The 18054-nt window shown below is 44.9% G+C and overlaps 1 protein-coding gene across 5 annotated transcripts in view; it reads left to right on the top strand.

The window, feature by feature from the left end:
• IFT46 (intraflagellar transport 46) overlaps positions 1 to 18054 on the top strand; it is a 109947-nt gene that overhangs the window by 75317 nt on the left and 16576 nt on the right. For 4 of the 5 annotated variants that reach the window (XM_069224750.1, XM_069224753.1, XM_069224748.1 and 1 more), the window contains exons 8-9: positions 6261 to 6379; positions 6519 to 6585. In XM_069224750.1, the coding sequence (XP_069080851.1) occupies positions 6261 to 6379; positions 6519 to 6585 (186 nt within the window). The remainder of the gene's footprint in view (positions 1 to 6260; positions 6380 to 6518; positions 6586 to 18054) is intronic. The other variant, XM_069224749.1, reaches the window with a different exon arrangement.

Raw genomic sequence — 18054 nt, 5'->3', positions numbered from 1 at the left:
CATAGCAGGGGAATATCTGCTCGTGCAGATATGCCCACACATGTAATATAATGCACCCTGCCTTAGAGCTGTAAGGCCTGCTAGAGGGATGACTTGGATATTTTGCATGCAGTATTAGGGGACATTGCACACAGTCTGTGTGCCATGTCGTGTTTTTACTTTTGTCCGCACCAAGACATGCAGCCTGCAGTGCCAGCCTGTGATGTGCTTGGTGAGGGGTCCCTTAGTGTGGCACAATTCGTGCTGCTGCCCTTAGGAACCCTCTTTAGTACCCCAAGCCTTCGGTACCAAGGGACCATTTACTAGGGACTTACAGAGGGTGCTAAAGGTTTTGCCAATTGTGGAAACAATGTTGAACTTTTTGGGAAAGCGTTCCGGCACTGGGGACCTTGCTAGCAGGTACCCATTGCACTTGCAGTCAAAATCACATCAGATACCAAGCATAAAGTGGGGGGCGGGGTGGAGGGGTACCATGTCAAAAAGATACACTTTCCTACATCGTCCTACTGCTGTGGGACTACATAAATGGCTCTGTGGGGTTCTATATCCACCCACATACATGTCTGACTGGAACACTGCGCCATCTGTGTTGGAGTACAAAGTTGTGGTGTTAGGACCAGCCTCTTGTGAGCGACCTAGGTCATGATGGTGAAAACTAAACCGGCTAAAATGTCTGCTGGTTATCTTGACATTAGTAATGCCTTCTGTATAGGGGCAAATAAGGACACGCTGCACCAATTGAAGCTGACCATAAAAAAAACACTCCATCCAGTTAGAACGGATTCTACTTGCTATTCAAGAGACAAAATTCACACTGGAATCCATGGTCAACACGGTCACCGCTCCATGCTGATCATAAGAAACTGTCCAAAAGAGTGGATGACGCTGAATCAATCCTGGCCTACTGTGCACATGATGCAGGGTCAAACAGGAAATGGATCAACTGCAGGAACATGTGGAAGACGCAACAGCATCCGCTTACTGGGGACAGCACAACGCGCGGAGGGCTCGAGCTCAGAGCTGTTCCTGGAGAAGTGGCTGATGAAGATGGTAGTGGCTGGTAAACACCCCTCTCCCCCTTGTTTCTTCCCCATTGAACACATGCACCATATATGGGGCACCAACGGTGTCCGGGAACGCCCCCGCAGCCTATTATTGAATCCTTGTTGAACTATAGGGACAGAGACCTGATGCTGCAATTATTCCGCACCTTGGGGACCAGGAAGATGGAGGGCTCAGCTGTCACAGCCTATCCGGATTATACAGCTATGGTCCAGAAACAATGTTCCTCTTAGGTTTCAGTGAAGCATCAGCTACGATCTATGGGCCTCGGGTGGTGGCAGGTGACACCACTCATTTAATTTACACACTTTTGAGGTGGGGTATAGGACTGACTCAGTTCCAGTGGCGTGGATGCTTGTTTGGAGAACCAGGCACCCACTGGCTCCTGGGGGTGCAAAAATTCACAGAAACAGCAGAAATGACGTACCTCCAAAGAGCAGATGGCTAGGGCCAGGGCGCAACTGATGGCCAAGGTGCCCCATTAACACAAAACCTATTTTGATCTGCTGGCACCTGAACAAAGCTTGGACTCTAACTGAAGCCTCAGTGGTGTGGGCGCATTGGATGGCCTACAGCAGCAGGGCCCAGTATTGATTCCTCGCTTGGCAGGTGACCTTTGAGATCTGAACATGGAGAGTTTCTGACCATGGTGGAGGTATCGTGCATGGAGGGGTTGCTGGGAGGAGGTAAAGCTGCATGGGCCTATGCTCTGGAGGGCATGGGTAATTGCGACTGCTGTTCTCTGATTGGACTGGCCATAGTTGTGAGTGCCACGGCTTGGTGGGATGGGTTCCCTACTGTCTGGACTTAGGCTGTACCTCGTCCCCTGTTGCAAGACTGTTACTGCTTCTTTGGACAGGGAGTTTAAGCTTCTCAGTCCTGGGTGAGGGTGTTGGGGATCTTATGGTTAACTCTGTTTGCTGATAGCCAGTTTTTCTCGTTGGGGGATGACCACATTACCTATTGTGGGGAGGTATGTATCGGGGGGCCAGATACAATGGACAGGCACTTCTTAAGCGGTAGAAGGCACAGGTGGCCTTCCTGAAATAGATGCATCTGACCACAGCAGAGGGCCTTGCACTGCATAAAAGATTTAGAGGCAGGGTATATTACACAACATATTCAACATACGCAAGAGGAATACTCATATAGATGTGACCGGATGTGGAGGTAATAGATTGCGAGGGACGGTATGTCATCCTGGCGGGCCAATTAGATGGGAGGGATGTTGACTACTCAACATGTATGCATTTAATTTGGATCAATGCACCTTCCTCAACCCACTGGCCCCACTCATGGCAAGAGTCACTAATTGTCCCCTACTGGTATGGGAAGGCTTTAACTGTGTAGCTGATACACTCCTTGATAGGTTCCATCCCCCCTGCTCACAGCCCCCACTTCCAGGCTGCCAAGGGGATTATAAACTGGATTACACATTGGGATCTAGAGGACACTTGGTGGCTCCGGTAAGCTTAATCCTACAGAGGGAATATTCCTATTACTCTGGGATGCATGCGCCTTACATCCACTTAGATACCATTTTATGCCTCACACTCTTGCAGGGCAAGGTCCTATTGGCAGAAATTTTTCCAGAACACATTCTGACTACAACCTGCTGCTGGTAACATTTGCTTGGGACGTAGCCAGACCCTCTATCCGCACTTGGAAATTAAACTCACCATTGTTGGAAGACCCAGTATTCCGTGACCCATTAGGGGAGGCCATGGATAATTACCTTAGAGAGAATGATGGCACTGCCTCCACCAAATTGTTGTAATTGGACGCCTTCAAGGTGGTAATGCGTGGGTGTTGTGTTGCACAAGAACATAATGCTCCAGGAGGACCTCCTTCAGTGCCTGAAAAAGGAGCTGGGGGTCGACCCCTCTGCAGAACACAGGTTGCATGAGGAGAGAGAATCCCTTCTGTCTGTGGTGGATCGACTTCTGGGGGGGTATGACTCCTACATTACCAGGGCTCATGATGAACAGGATAAAACTGGTCACTTATTAGCCTGGCTCGCCAACCTGGACAAAGGGGTCACAAATTCTGGGCATTCGGACAGACCAGGATGACATGGCTCGTTTGTAGGTGGCGCTCAATCAAGTTTTTCTAGCCTACTACAAATGATTATAGATACCTGTAGTAACATGTGAAGCACAATTGGTCCATGACTGTATTGCCGTGGCCAGGCTGAACCTTGTGCAGGAGGCAGATCAGTTGGGTGAAGCCATCTCGGAGTAGGGGGGAAAAAAGTTAAGGGATAGAGGTCCCAGGGATCACTGTCTTTGTTAATTGGGTAAAAAACAAGAACTTGAACTCGGCAGTCCACAAGAAATAGGAAACCCCCAACACATTGAAGCAAAATCAATAGAGATGTAGGGGACTAAGCTGATTGACCTAATTAAGAATTCTTTGCAATTCATTCACAGTACAATGTACTGATTGGTGTATAACATAGCATTTATTCTTCTTAGGATGAGCTTCAAAATAGAAGTGTAAATAACGAGACTAAATAACAGCCAACCCCGCCTTGTTTCATGTGGCTAGAGAGGCTGGAGAACCACCTGGCAGCTTGCGGGAGGTGGTGATTACAGCCTTGTCTAAAATGGGGAGTGATGGGGTGTAGAGAGAGTCGGTTTGTACCTACCCCTCTCTTTGAACGTGGACTACAAGATTCTGAGCCGAATCCTGGCCGTCCGACTCCTGGCCACGTCCATAACCTAGTGCACCCAGACCAGGCTGGGTTTATACCCACGCGCAATATCTCCCAGAATATTTGGCAGCTAATACATTGCGGAGCCATCTCCCTCCTCCACGCCCCCTCACCCCCAACCAAATGCCACGGCGATTTCATATTGACTTTGTGGCTGGGCAATGGGTTCATTGGCTGGATGAAACTACTTTACACTAAATAGATGGTCAGAGTTAAAGCTGGCACTGTCATTTCAGATAACTAAGGTGTGTGTGTTGGGGTACATGGTAGAGATGCCCTTTATCACCCATCCTCTTCGCCTTAGCCTTTGTACCACTTGCCGACATGACGCATCAAGGTGCACACTATCTAAGTTTCTGCATTAATGGAAAAGCCCTTTCTCTATTCATACACAGATTATATGCTATTATACATGCAGGGCGTCTCACGGATGTCAGTGGTGCTTTTGATGCTTTACAACAGTATGGCGCACTCTAGGGCCTACAGGTTAATTGGGAGAAATCCTGCACGTTCCTGCCGTTGCCAATGGAGGAAGGGACTGCCCTGAAAGCACTGAGCGATAAACTCCGCTGGATGCCCACCATGCTTAAATATCTCTGGGTCCACATTTATCACTCCGCAAGCCAATTTCTCAAGGTTAATACAGCAGCAGCCATGGAGGCATTACGCCCATCAATCTAGTTTTGGCTCACCCTTCCACTGTCGGTCATGGGCAGAGTCTTCTCAACAAAAATAAAAGTCCTCCCTAGATTATTAATACTTTTTCACTGCCCTGCCTGTGCAGGGCCCTAGAGAAGTGTTCTGGGACATTGATACCCTGACTCGGCAATTAAGGTGGGGCTCTATCAGAACAAGAGTGCCACTTGGGAAGCTTGCCTGCCTGTGTCTGAGGATGGATTGGCGGTCCCAGACTTTGAATTGTGCTACCTGGTGGCACAGCTGCTGTTGGCTGCCCGCTGGCGTGCAGACTACAGGGGTAGCAATCATGGAAGGGATCCCGATTGCTCCCCTAGTAGACACATTAGCACCTTTTATTGCTGAGGCTAAGGCCCGACCTCGGCCGCCGGTGGAGAGAATACATTTGGTATCCCTTCGATATGCATGTACACAAGTGCTACTGGGTTGGTGACTTCTATCAACAATTCCATTGCAGCGATGCAGCTCTGTAGGACCATTATGGGATCCCGGTGCCACACTTTCTGTTTAAAGGGACCAGTGCAGGTGGCAGTCCGATGCGGGAGACACATTGGACTGACTGAACCTGAGGTATACCTACTCCTGCAAAGTATATGTGAGATTGAGGGGGGTGACATGCAGTCTTGCTCTTATGTAAGGCACTGCTCCGACGACCAAAGTCAGATCTGAGGCCCTTACATGAGAAGTGGGAGTTAGATCTAAGCACTCCCATTGGAGAGGCAGATGAGCTAATTTACTGGAGCGTATCCCAAGGGTTTCCCAAAACTTGCAGTTTAAACAGGTCCAATTTTACGTGCTTCATGAGGCATATATCACACCCAAATGGCTGAAATTCATGTCCTCATTTGCGAAATCGAGCTGACGCAGAGAGATTGATGCCACGTTTCTCCACATGGTCAGGGAGTGCCCTATACTAGTCCCATTCTGGGATTCGGTGCTGAAAGCCCTGACAGTGGCCACAGCACGCCCATTGCCCCTATCTCCTGTGTCTTTTGATTTGGTCTCCCTGAACCAAGACGGGCAGGTACAACCAGATTTGCAGACCTGATATTAACCCTTGCAAGAGGCCAGTTGAATATGGCCTAAAAAAATACAGAGGGCCTCACCGTCCAGTGATGGTTATACGAGCTCCGCAAATGGGCCTTGTGCAATTGCACAGCACTGATGAGAGAGGCGAACATGGGAGTGCGACCTGTAAGCTCGGTAAAGGCTTAGGCACACATACTAGATGATCTGCCACATAGGGGACAAGATGGACAGTTCATTAGGTACAATGTTGAACAATCTGACTAAGCATACTCTGGTAGTACTAGTGTGTTATTAATGTCCGCACCTCTGACACCATATCACCCCAGGCTAGAAGAGATCTGACCCGTAAGCCCTGCTTGCTCCAAGATGGCCCAACCTCGCCGCACACTACATACCCAATCACAACAACTTCGATTCACCCCCAGTATCTCCTAAACTCTTGTGGGGCTGGTTAACGGTTGTACTTGTTAAATTTGATTTTTGGTTTAGTTCTTCATAATATCACTTGCATCCCAGGTTCATTCTGAACATCTCCCAAACCTGAAAGATTCTAAATGTGAAAAGAATTAAGCATGTGAATTTGTGTTAGCTCAGTGATTGTATGTGCACATGAATCTAGGGTTATTTGGACTAATGCTGAGGGTTGCAAAGCAAGTGTTTAGAAATTTGAGTATATGCAATGCGAAAACTCAAACTATGTTTTAAAGAAAACATAACAACACACCGTTGTATGTGTCTTTCTGTGTTCCATTCCTTACAGCAGATCAAAGTGAAAAGTCTGGAAAATGCAGAAAAGAACCCAAAAGCCATTGACACCTGGATTGAGAGCATCAGTGAACTGCATCGTTCAAAGCCCCCAGCAAATGTGCACTACACCAGGTGAGTCCTGCGCAACCCTTGCACAATAGCACCTGTCCTGTGGCATTTTACTGTGCTTTTTGATTCACTCTTACACAGACTGCTCTTTTGTGCAACACCACGCTTCTACCACTGATGTACCTTATTCTATCTCTCTTAGGCCAATGCCCCACATAGACTCGTTGATGCAAGAGTGGTCGCCAGAATTTGAGGAGTTGCTTGGAAAGGTCTGTAGCCCCACCTGGATCATGTTTCCTATGCACATCCTTTGACTTCATGCTTGGTAATGCAGACACATTCTAGCATTTCAATGTCAATTGAGAATTGTAAATCCCATTGTTTTTGACCTCCTCAAGCAATAAGGTATATTTGTGCTTCTCGCATGTATGTTTTTATGAGTAGTTATTTATACAGTGCAACCCTAGCTGAGAGCAACAAAGTAAGTGTGTATTTGTGCGTACCAAATAAATCTCTGTTTTATCTTTCTGTTTAAAACAACAACTGGGCAAATGTGAAAGTTAATCCGCAACCAGTGGAGCAAGATTGTGATACTAGAACTTTAACTTTGTGATTTGAGGCCCATATACAACCATTATTCAAAGGCTAAAATTGAGTTTTTTACCGCGAGCGGGACCATAAAAATGAAGGTAGACGTCTATCAAAGTGCACATCACATCTAAAGGGGAAAAAGTACTGAACTGTTCAATAGGGTTAAACATGAATTAACATGAGTCATATAGGTTCCATGTAGATACAGTTGTAGTGATGAGGTAAAGAATACTGGCGGTTGAACAAAAAGGGCCTGAGAAATATGTCCTCCGCAAGAATCGTATCTCTATACGTACACAATGCAGATGTTGCTTCTTAGTGTAATTCACAGCTTGATACTCTGGATAGAGTCTTGCTTTACAGTAATAGCAACTTGTCAAACGACTACTGGGTAAGAGGGCAGTGGAGCTAAATGCTGCTAATTTGTTGTAGGAGCAAACTAGCACCCCATCCTGTAGGAAATTGGCTCTTTATATAGTATACCAAAATGAGGTACACTGTGCAAAGAGTCCAGAGGTTCCCTTACTAGTGGACAGGGGCTTGATTTAGCAATCCCAAGGTGCTCTCTTAGGAGGTAGTGTGGTCGAGCAGCCTTAGGCTTATTAGAGATGAGTGTTAGACATTTACCACAGGCGCACAGTCAGTGAATAAGACACATGACTCAATAAGGAGATCTACACCAATTTACAAAAATAACAAGTATCTTTATATATATTTAGGCACCAAAATCAATACAATAGGGTAAGTATGTTTTGCAATAGAAATACTCCCAGGTTTCAAAAGTTTACAGTGTGTGTTTTTTAGAGGCAGCAATGGTGTCCTATGGAGGAAAAACAAATACTGCATACCGATATAGTACAGCGACTTACAGGACCAATCTTCTGCATTTAAGGTAAGTATGCGGCAAGGCCCTAGGCAGTACCAACAGGTCACCACGGGCGGCACTGGGGCGGCCAGGTGTAGAGGTAATTTTCAGCATCAGGTTCTATGGAAGGAAAATATGTACTGCATCCGGGCGCTTCACAGCCGCTTACGGGTCCAATCTAAAGAACGTAAGGTAAGTATGGGACAAGGTCCAAGGCAGCACCAGTAGGTCACCTAGGGCAGCACTGGGGCGGCAGAGGTGATTTTCAGTGTCAAGTGCCCTATGTTGGTCAGTGGGGATCATCCGGTTAAAAGGAGGCTGCAGGTTTGGACTGGGAGACTAGTCTAGATGAACCAGCCAGGGGGCTCCCCTCTCACAATGCTCAGGGGTGTGGGGACATCTTGGGTCCTCTTCTCCACGGGCCAGGGTTGATGAGTGCTGAGTTATTTTGAGGCATCTGAGTTTTGCCACCTGTAGCACTCAAAGTCGAGGGGGCCAGCAAAGAGAGGCTTCAGGCAGCGTCTGTGAGTCCACAGTGGCCTAGTCCAAGGTGGCCTTTGTCTCTAGAGGACCCCTGGGTCACTACTTCTTCTATATGACCACTTCCTGTGGGAAGTGGGTATAACCCTATCCCAGAGTTCCTAATTCTTCTGATGGCAGATTTCTAAATGATGTGTCCACATCAGGCAGCTCACCTTAGGGGTGGGACTTACCTGAGGGGTGGACACACCTCTCTGAATACTAAATTTCCCATCTGTCTAGGTGCCAAATGGGCCATGGAAAGGAGGAGCCGCATCTCCCTTCTGAGTAAAGCCAGATCTGCATATCAAGGGCAGTGGGCTTGTTTGAAGCCCTCTGCCTTGGAATGCAGATTTGCAGGTCATTTTTTTGGGAGAGGTGTTAACACCCCTGCCAGAACTGGCTTTGTTCCTGTCCTCCCAAGAGCAAAGGCTCTCACCCTTGGGTGGGGGGTTGGGGATGTCAAGGGAGGGGAGGTTGAGGGAGGGGTCAATGGAGGATTGGGGGGCAATAACCTGTTTGTTGGTGTCAGGATAGTTAAAACTAGTTAGCCAGCACATGGATAGAGGGTAGGTTTTCAGGGGGTACCTTTAAGGTGCCCTTTGGGTGTGTGTATTAATAAATCCATCACTGGCATCAGTTAGGGTTTATTAATATGAGATTTTTGATAACAAGCATCCCTATTTTCCGTGAAGCCATTATGTAGCTGGGGAACCCGTAGTGATCAATGTCCAGCACATGTATTTAAAATGGCTTCCCTGTTCACTTACTATGTCTAAGAATCAAACAAATCGACAAAGACATAGGAGAGGCATTTCTGCTCTTGCAGATATGCCCTCACATGTAGTATAATGCACCCTGCCTTAGGGCTGTTGGGTCTGCTGTAGGGGTGACTTACATATATTGCATGCACTCTTAGGGGATATGATACACAGGCTGTGTGCCATGGCGTGTTTTTACTTTTTGGGGCACCTTGTCACGCAGCCTTCAGTGGCAGTTTGTATGAGTTTGGTGCTGGGTCCCTTAGAGTGGCACAAGTTATGCTGCAGCTCTTAGTGACCCTCTTTAGTACCTATGCCATTGGTACCAGAGGTACTATTTATGAGGGACTTACAAAGATGCTGAAGGCATGGTCACTTGGGGATCAATTGACCATTGTTCTTGATTTTTTTGGGAAGGAATACTGGCACTAAGAGACCTGGTTAGCAGGAACCTAGTGCACTTCAGTAAAAGTTGAATCGGAAACCAGGCATAAAGTGGGGGGGTTTCTGCAACCAGAACCCAGTTTCCTACACTGCCCCTCCAGCTCACCAGTGGATCGTGGTGCCCTCAGTCACAGTGGAAGTTAGAGCTCGCTGTGCCTGTAGTTTCCTCCTGGCACACTCAGTCACCAGCACTCCAACCATGGCTCCAGAGCGTTGCCAGGTATTCACGCACTGTGGAAGAAATTGACTCCAGCGCTGTAGCTGTTCAGCCTGGTCCCCCTCGATCTCTTTGGATAAGGAAGGACTGCCTCCACCTTTGAGGTGAAGCGGACAGCCCTGGATTAAAAGACCCCCCAGCAATGCTGAATTTTCTCCTCATGTTGGACTGTGGAATCGCCCACACCTGCTAAGGCAAACCTCATTCAACCCTCCCCTCTACTCCCATCAAGCAAGTGCTTGCAACTATGAGTCAGTAGCAACATGACACCAGGGAGTACACTCAGGGCACCAGCAATGTATTTTTTTGTGGATTGTGAGCAATAATTCCATAGCAGCACTGAGAGCACAGACAGAACCATGCTGTTTCAATGCTATAATATATTTGTCCCGCAGAAGGGGCAAGCACCATAACCAGTGGCTGAGAAAAAGGGACATTATTGGCCCGCCTTCTACTTGGTGCCACATTTCACTTGGTGCTAACGCCCAGCTTTCTCTCACCGTCTTGTGCTCAGATTTGTGCCCATTCATATTTTACTGCTCCCTGAGAGCCTGTTCTGAGCTTCTAGAGTGTTAAAAACAAGTCTCTCCAGGAGATCTTCACTGAGCATGCCGCAATCTAAAGTTTGTGTGTTGCATCCTATCCGAGCAGCCAATTTACCAGGTCCAGTGAAGCACAACTTCTGCTTTGATAAGCCTTCATTGACCCTCACCTGACTACCTTGGAGAAAGCAACAGCTAGCTGACGTTTGAAAGAAGGAAAACAAAACTGGGGAAATTGTACATCTTTTTATATCAGCAGAATCCCCAGAGCCTTCCCTAAACAGAAGATCCATTGTAGCTTAAGCGCCCAGAAATCCCACTATGACAACCTACAGATCTGACTGGCTGACTTTATTAAAAACACAAACAAAACAGATTTTGGCAAGACGTTGGCTGATCTCCTCCGCAAACTATGGGTCAACATTGGCAATGATGTTGCTGATTATGGCAGTATACGGAGCATACAGCCTACAGTCAAGGTTATTTAACAAACTGCTACTTCTAGTCCTTGGTTGAGCATGGTAGGCTTCTTCATTGAAGGCACAAATGTTAGAATAGTTCACTTCACTGTGTGAGGGCATCAGAACACTTTCCATTCATTAGATCAGATTCAGACAGCGATAAACGTTCAACACAACCAAATGCAGAAGCTCACCCAAAAAGTCTATGCCTGCCTTATTTTCCACACTTTAGACTGTTTAATGAATAAAGGACCCCCTCCTCAAAACCAGCACCCCTTGCACAACCTGCTGATTAATATGTCCAAATAAATAAATAAAACAGCCTGATGGGCTTATATCAAGAGTTAAAAAGCACCTGCCCCCTTTTCTAGCCCAAATTTTGTGATGCCTTGCACTGGCACTTGCCTCACGGCCAGATCTTTCTGATGAGTAATTGGAGATGAATACAGAATAACCTCTCAGATGTGCATGCTCTATGGCCCTGATTAAAGCTGGGGATGGGTACAGTTTTTTAATGACTTCAGTGAAGATGCCTATGATGCAGAGCCAAGACTATGAGCTATAAACATTTTTTCTTCATTGCAGGTCTTCATTGATAATCATATATTAGAATAGAGTACCAAGCTTCAAAGATCTCCCTAGAGGCTTTTTTTCATCCACTACATGAAAGAGACAGCCCATTTGCGGTGACAAGCTAATTAACAGATGCATATTTCTTCCCCACCCTTTCTTCCCAAGAACGTGGTTAAGCATTATTAATAGCTCTTTTGTGTGGGGAGACCATTGCTCTTCCTGCTTGGCAGCAGAGTAATTAACTTGGCCAAGTAAAGGTGGGGAGGCATAGACGTGGAATCTGATTATGAGCTGAGCCAGGGAAATATAGCAATTCTTAAAGTGTCATAATGGGTGTAGACAATGTGTTAAGGACTGGATCTACACACAGGTTGCACGTTTACCCCTAGCTTCATACCTTGCTGTTCCTTGCAAGCCTAAGTGCGGCTAAACTACATTTTAGGTGCAGACAACCTATAATGTGTAATACAGTTTAAGCATCACAGACTTTCAGGAAGCACTACTGACCTGTTCTGTCAATGTCCACTTGCATTATAAAGCCTAACCCAGGTCAGTGACAATCCCTGAATGATCACTTCTGCAACAAGCTAACTGTGCACATACAGGGAGTGCAGAATTATTAGGCAAGTTGTATTTTTGAGGATTAATTTTATTATTGAACAACAACCATGTTCTCAATGAACCCAAAAAACTCATTAATATCAAAGCTGAATATTTTTGGAAGTAGTTTTTAGTTTGTTTTTAGTTTTAGCTATGTTAGGGGGATATCTGTGTGTGCAGGTGACTATTACTGTGCATAATTATTAGGCAACTTAACAAAAAACAAATATATACCCATTTCAATTATTTATTATTACCAGTGAAACCAATATAACATCTCAACATTCACAAATATACATTTCTGACATTCAAAAACAAAACAAAAACAAATCAGTGACCAATATAGCCACCTTTCTTTGCAAGGACACTCAAAAGCCTGCCATCCATGGATTCTGTCAGTGTTTTGATCTGTTCACCATCAACATTGCGTGCAGCAGCAACCACAGCCTCCCAGACACTGTTCAGAGAGGTGTACTGTTTTCCCTCCTTGTAAATCTCACATTTGATGATGGACCACAGGTTCTCAATGGGGTTCAGATCAGGTGAACAAGGAGGCCATGTCATTAGATTTCCTTCTTTTATACCCTTTCTTGCCAGCCACGCTGTGGAGTACTTGGACGCGTGTGATGGAGCATTGTCCTGCATGAAAACCATGTTTTTCTTGAAGGATGCAGACTTCTTCCTGTACCACTGCTTGAAGAAGGTGTCTTCCAGGAACTGGCAGTAGGACTGGGAGTTGAGCTTGACTCCATCCTCAACCCGAAAAGGCCCCACAAGCTCATCTTTGATGATACCAGCCCAAACCAGTACTCCACCTTGCTGGCGTCTGAGTCGGACTGGAGCTCTCTGCCCTTTACCAATCCAGCCACGGGCCCATCCATCTGGCCCATCAAGACTCACTCTCATTTCATCAGTCCATAAAACCTTAGAAAAATCAGTCTTGAGATATTTCTTGGCCCAGTCTTGACGTTTCAGCTTGTGTGTCTTGTTCAGTGGTGGTCGTCTTTCAGCCTTTCTTACCTTGGCCATGTCTCTGAGTATTGCACACCTTGTGCTTTTGGGCACTCCAGTGATGTTGCAGATCTGAAATATGGCCAAACTGGTGGCAAGTGGCATCGTGGCAGCTGCACGCTTGACTTTTCTCAGTTCATGGGCAGTTATTTTGCGCCTTGGTTTTTCCACACGCTTCTTGCGACCCTGTTGACTATTTTGAATGAAACGCTTGATTGTTCGATGATCACGCTTCAGAAGCTTTGCAATTTTAAGAGTGCTGCATCCCTCTGCAAGATATCTCACTATTTTTGACTTTTCTGAGCCTGTCAAGTCCTTCTTTTGACCCATTTTGCCAAAGGAAAGGAAGTTGCCTAATAATTATGCACACCTGATATAGGGTGTTGATGTCATTAGACCACACCCCTTCTCATTACAGAGATGCACATCACCTAATATGCTTAATTGGTAGTAGGCTTTCGAGCCTATACAACTTGGAGTAAGACAACATGCATAAAGAGGATGTGGTCAAAATACTCATTTGCCTAATAATTCTGCACTCCCTGTAGACTGAGCTGTGCAAGATGGTAGTCTCACACACATACATCACAATGTGTGCTCACATATTGTCATGTAACCAACTGCTACCCTCTTGCCGTAACAGCACAGGTGTAGCATTATCTTAAAAGTCAACCCCTGGCGGTTAGCATTCAGTCCACTTACTGTGAATTTATTGTGGATTAGACGGGGACTGAGGCAGTGAAGCTTGCTCATAATAAAAAAATAAACAAAAACAAATATTTAAAAGCGACAAACCCATAAGGTTCACAGGGTTGGAATCCACTTTTCAACATTAACGTAATTCTTTGTTCTTGTCCAAGTAAGTGTAACACCCTCCTCACATCAAGATAATGAAAGGTGAGTGATTGGATTGTTAAAGAAAACTGAGAGGAGGAATGTTTTGGTTGATAAATTGCTACACTACTTTCAGAAAGAAAGATTGATGGCTCTTCATCTCTTTTGCTAGAATGGAAAATATTGTATTGTTACTCTCAGCCTCCGAGCTGTAGCAATACCAACTAAAAATGCTACTGTGTATTACAGATGGTGCTATGAAGCCTTGTAAATAGGCTCAAATTGAGGTTTGTTAAGATTCATCCGAGTCAAATTAAGCTCCTCTTTCTATCTGCTGTTTTTGTAATGCCTTCTCTGCACTGCTCAGCCTGGCTTGATGTCATAGAATGCTGGTGAATGACTGACCGTGAGGCTGGATCGGCAGATAGAGTAGCCTGAGCAGAGAAGATGCTGCTCCTGAACCTACCGTCTTACTAATTTACAACCTGTTATACAATGTGGACGAGCTGCTTAACTGCTGCTTGCAATGATATATCTTCAATTGAAAAACCGGTGATGACTGGAAAATAAACCTACATGTGCTGAGAGATGATGGAAAAACGTGTAAGGAAAATAGCAAGCGAAAAGAGAAGAAACTCTAATGCCCCACCATTGTCTTTTCAACATACAGCTCAAAGACTGTCAGCTGAAGTTCGTGGACTGCTAATCTGTTTTTGTTTCAGTAAAAAGGATATGTTGTCTACTGATTGTTACTAGGTCCTGAGTAACTGAGAGCTGGAAATGACTGGCTGACAAGTGCAGATTAGGTTTTTTACAGCTTGAAACTGGTAGAAGATGATGGCTGGCAGCATATGGACTGGGTCGCTCAGACATAGAGGCACTGATTTATTTGCAGGACCTGCTGTACCTGGTACGAATTCTAGCCAATTTAGATTAATTCGAAAACAATGAAAGGTAGTCAGAGCTGATGATAAACAGTGGTTATCAAGAATTGTTATAGCAGTGAAATTACTTGAAATTTAAGTGCAATGTTGAGATATTGTGAATTGAAATTCAAAGGATTGTGGAGCTGTCTTGATTTGAATTTTATTTACACAACCTGACGATGGAGGGAAGAGCCAGATCCATCTTCAGGAATTTACAATTGACATATACATGGGATTGTAGAGGTGCACAGGAAACATATGTCAACAGTATTGTGCTTTCAGTACTGAGAGGGGTGGGCCTATTGCATTATTGTTTATCTTAGGGGAAGATGATCCAGCAGCAAGTCAATTCCTGTTAAGGACTGTTAACTTCTAGAACATCCTCTGAGCATCATGGTTACCAACGGGTAATTGTGCAAGACTTACCAGTTCTGAGGGCATGGCTATCATTCTTTTCTGCTCTGGAATGTTTTGTCATATCAGATCCTGACAGCAGTGGAAAAAGAGGACAAGCTTTCACCCAAATGAATATTATGCCATCTCTGTACCCCAGAAGTGAAGAGGGAGAGCAGTTCCCTGAGGCACAGGAATGCTCTGACGAATCGTGTATTGCTTTAACAGCAGAGTGTGGTTCCTGACGGGTTGAGGCAACTACCCACTGTTAGTTTATGGACTGAAGAGCAGTTTTAATGGGTTATGCAGGGCAACACTTTGCAGGTATTGTGAGATTTTGGATATAGTCACTTTACTGCATGCATGATCAAGTAAGATGCCACTCACCATGGAGTAGCATGGGAACCCTCAGTTGGGTTGGGTACCAAAGTATATGTTTCAAAGTTATGCTACGTTATTACTTGTGATGTAAGTTTGAAAGCAGCCATTGTGTTGCACTTTTGTACTGTCATTTCTATTTTGAGAGGAGTTGTCAGAAAAAAAGTGCTCTTTTATTTGCTATGCATAAAGAGTCCTCAGAGGAGTTGGTGTTTATGCTAGGTGTTGCAAATAGTTTTGCAGTGAGCTGGGTGCTTTTGTTTGCCCTGTCATACGAGTGCAGTAGATGTATTATTTAATTTGAGTCCTGGGTCCTGCAAGAGATTTCAGTAGAGGATCTTAAAGCACATGTCCCTGGTCCTGCGAGAGGTCGCAGTAGGGGGTTTAAAAAATGGCTTTTGTTTTGTATAGGTGTACACAGTAGGATAACTCAGTTTTGCAAAGATTGTTTGAATAACTGCATTGTTTAAAGCACTCTTGTGGTTTTCTTCTTAAAATCTGCTAAGAACGTCTGCTTACTTACTCTTTGCACTCATAGCAGGTGAACTAACTTTAATGTCAGCCCTCCGGCTAGGGCACATGGCCAAGTTTGCTTTTTAAAATCCTTTTTAAGTAATGCATGATCGCCATGATGTTCTTCTGAATGAGGATATTGTTCATTGTCCGACATAATAGAAGTGTCTTGAGAGCAAGGTGGAGTGATTTCAGCTGTAAGAAGGCGATGTGACCATGACTTTACTTTTCTGACATAATTATTGACTATTGTATGCACAGAAGGATCTTGTTGAAAAGATACACCTTGCAGAAGAGTGTATTTTTGCACCACCATGAGAGAGGCTTCTTTGCTAATACTGAAAGTTCAAGTTTGTTGTCACTCTTGTCCCTCCCATTGAGGACCTCAATGCTCTAACCATTATTAAAGGGGTCTATGAGAAGTCATGCTTTTGGGACAATGATAGGATGGAAGACTGACGCCTAGTAAGGAGTACATTTGTGAAGTAGTTGGACTGGGAGATTTTGAAGATGAGCTCACTCTTCTCCCGGTTTTTTCTTTGCTCTGAAGAAAAATACCTTTCCTCCTGCTTTGCACAACAGTTGTCCCAGATGTTTGCCTGCTATCCCAGGGACATACAACAGCAATATTGTGATCTGCAAGGCTTATGTCTCTTTCTGGGGACTTGCATCTTTTATCAACCAGTCATCCAAATATGGAGAGGTGGCTATTTTCTGAAAATATCCTCCCAGAAATCGTGGATACTGTTTGTCTTTTTGCAACTTAAATGTCAAAGTAGGTATTCTGCAGGTCCACAGCTCACATCCAGTCTCCATATTTGAGATGTGGAAACATTTGATGAAGCAGCAGCATGAAGAATTTCACTTTTGATCCATTTGTTTGCAAAACGCAGATCTATGATGTGTCTGCATTTCTCCTTCAGGTTTTTTCCTGGATCAGGGACTTTTTTGAGTAAACCTCCTTTTCCCACTGTGGGGAAAGAGGGCTGGTTCCATTGCTAATTTTTGTATTAACAGTGTAGTAAGTACCCTTGCTCAGATCAGTTGTCTGTAAATGTAAAGACTGCTTGGTGCAAACAGCCAGTGGAAGTGGTTTGAAACATAGTGAGTAACTAGTTTTTATCATCGTCCCAATCCATATATCCCCTGTGACCCTTTGCCACTTTTTTTTTTAGATATATTATATACCCCCACCCCATGGTGTGATGAGTCATTCGTTTATGAAAGTGTTTGAAACTGGTGGGCTGGCGCTAACATGACTTCTCTCATAGGGGATTTCCATGTAGTCATAAGCACTGAATAGTCTTGCCCACATTCGGAAACCTCGGATCACTTCTTCAAAATATCTTCTTATGTGGAAATGTTCGCCTTTCTTCAGGAAGACCTGTAAAGTCATTTAGGAAAAGGACAGATAGTGCAGCCTATGTACCTAGGTTATGCTGGCTGAGCTCTTCATCTTATATCAAAGAAAGGGTCAGCACGTTATAATTTGAGAGTAATGTGTTCACAGAATTAATCTCCCTCACAAACCCCTTTTGTATGATAGAAATTAAGGAAAAGGAGGACAGAATAGCCTCATAGGCTGCCATTATATGGCTAAAAAAAAGAGCCTGAATCTTTAAGAACTCAGAGACCACCAGAATCCCATCTTGCACAGCTGTTGGCAGTTGCTTCAGTTCTTTTCTTTCATCTCCTGCTGACAGGACCATAGGGCTTTGAGCTTGACCATTTTTTTTTTTTTTTTTTCTAGAAAAATTAACTTCTGAGTTTGTGACAACTCTTTCACTGACGTCTTTGGTATTTCCCCACCTTTTTCTGCCATTTTCTGACAGAAATGTGTGTTCTTTATTATAAAAAATGCCATACCTTTTTGATAAGTGCCCAGACTGTTGGAGGAAGAAGGCCAAGCCTGGCCCTCACAGTGTGTGTATTCCAGACACCCACATACCTGATTCCTGCAAAATTTGTAAGACCTTTTCCAGGCACGCCCTACATGAGAAGATTCGCCTTCAAGGTATGGAGGAGTGGCGGAAGTCCAAGTTTACAGGTGAAACCTCATGGCGAGGAGAGGCACAGTCCTCTGCCAGGGCTCTGTCACCAGCCTCTGGAG

Source organism: Pleurodeles waltl, chromosome 3_1 (genome assembly GCF_031143425.1).
Source record: "Pleurodeles waltl isolate 20211129_DDA chromosome 3_1, aPleWal1.hap1.20221129, whole genome shotgun sequence".
Classification (NCBI taxonomy): Eukaryota; Metazoa; Chordata; class Amphibia; order Caudata; family Salamandridae; genus Pleurodeles; species Pleurodeles waltl.
The sequence above is the reverse complement of the archived record's forward strand: the minus strand, read 5'-3'. Positions and strand labels throughout refer to the sequence as shown.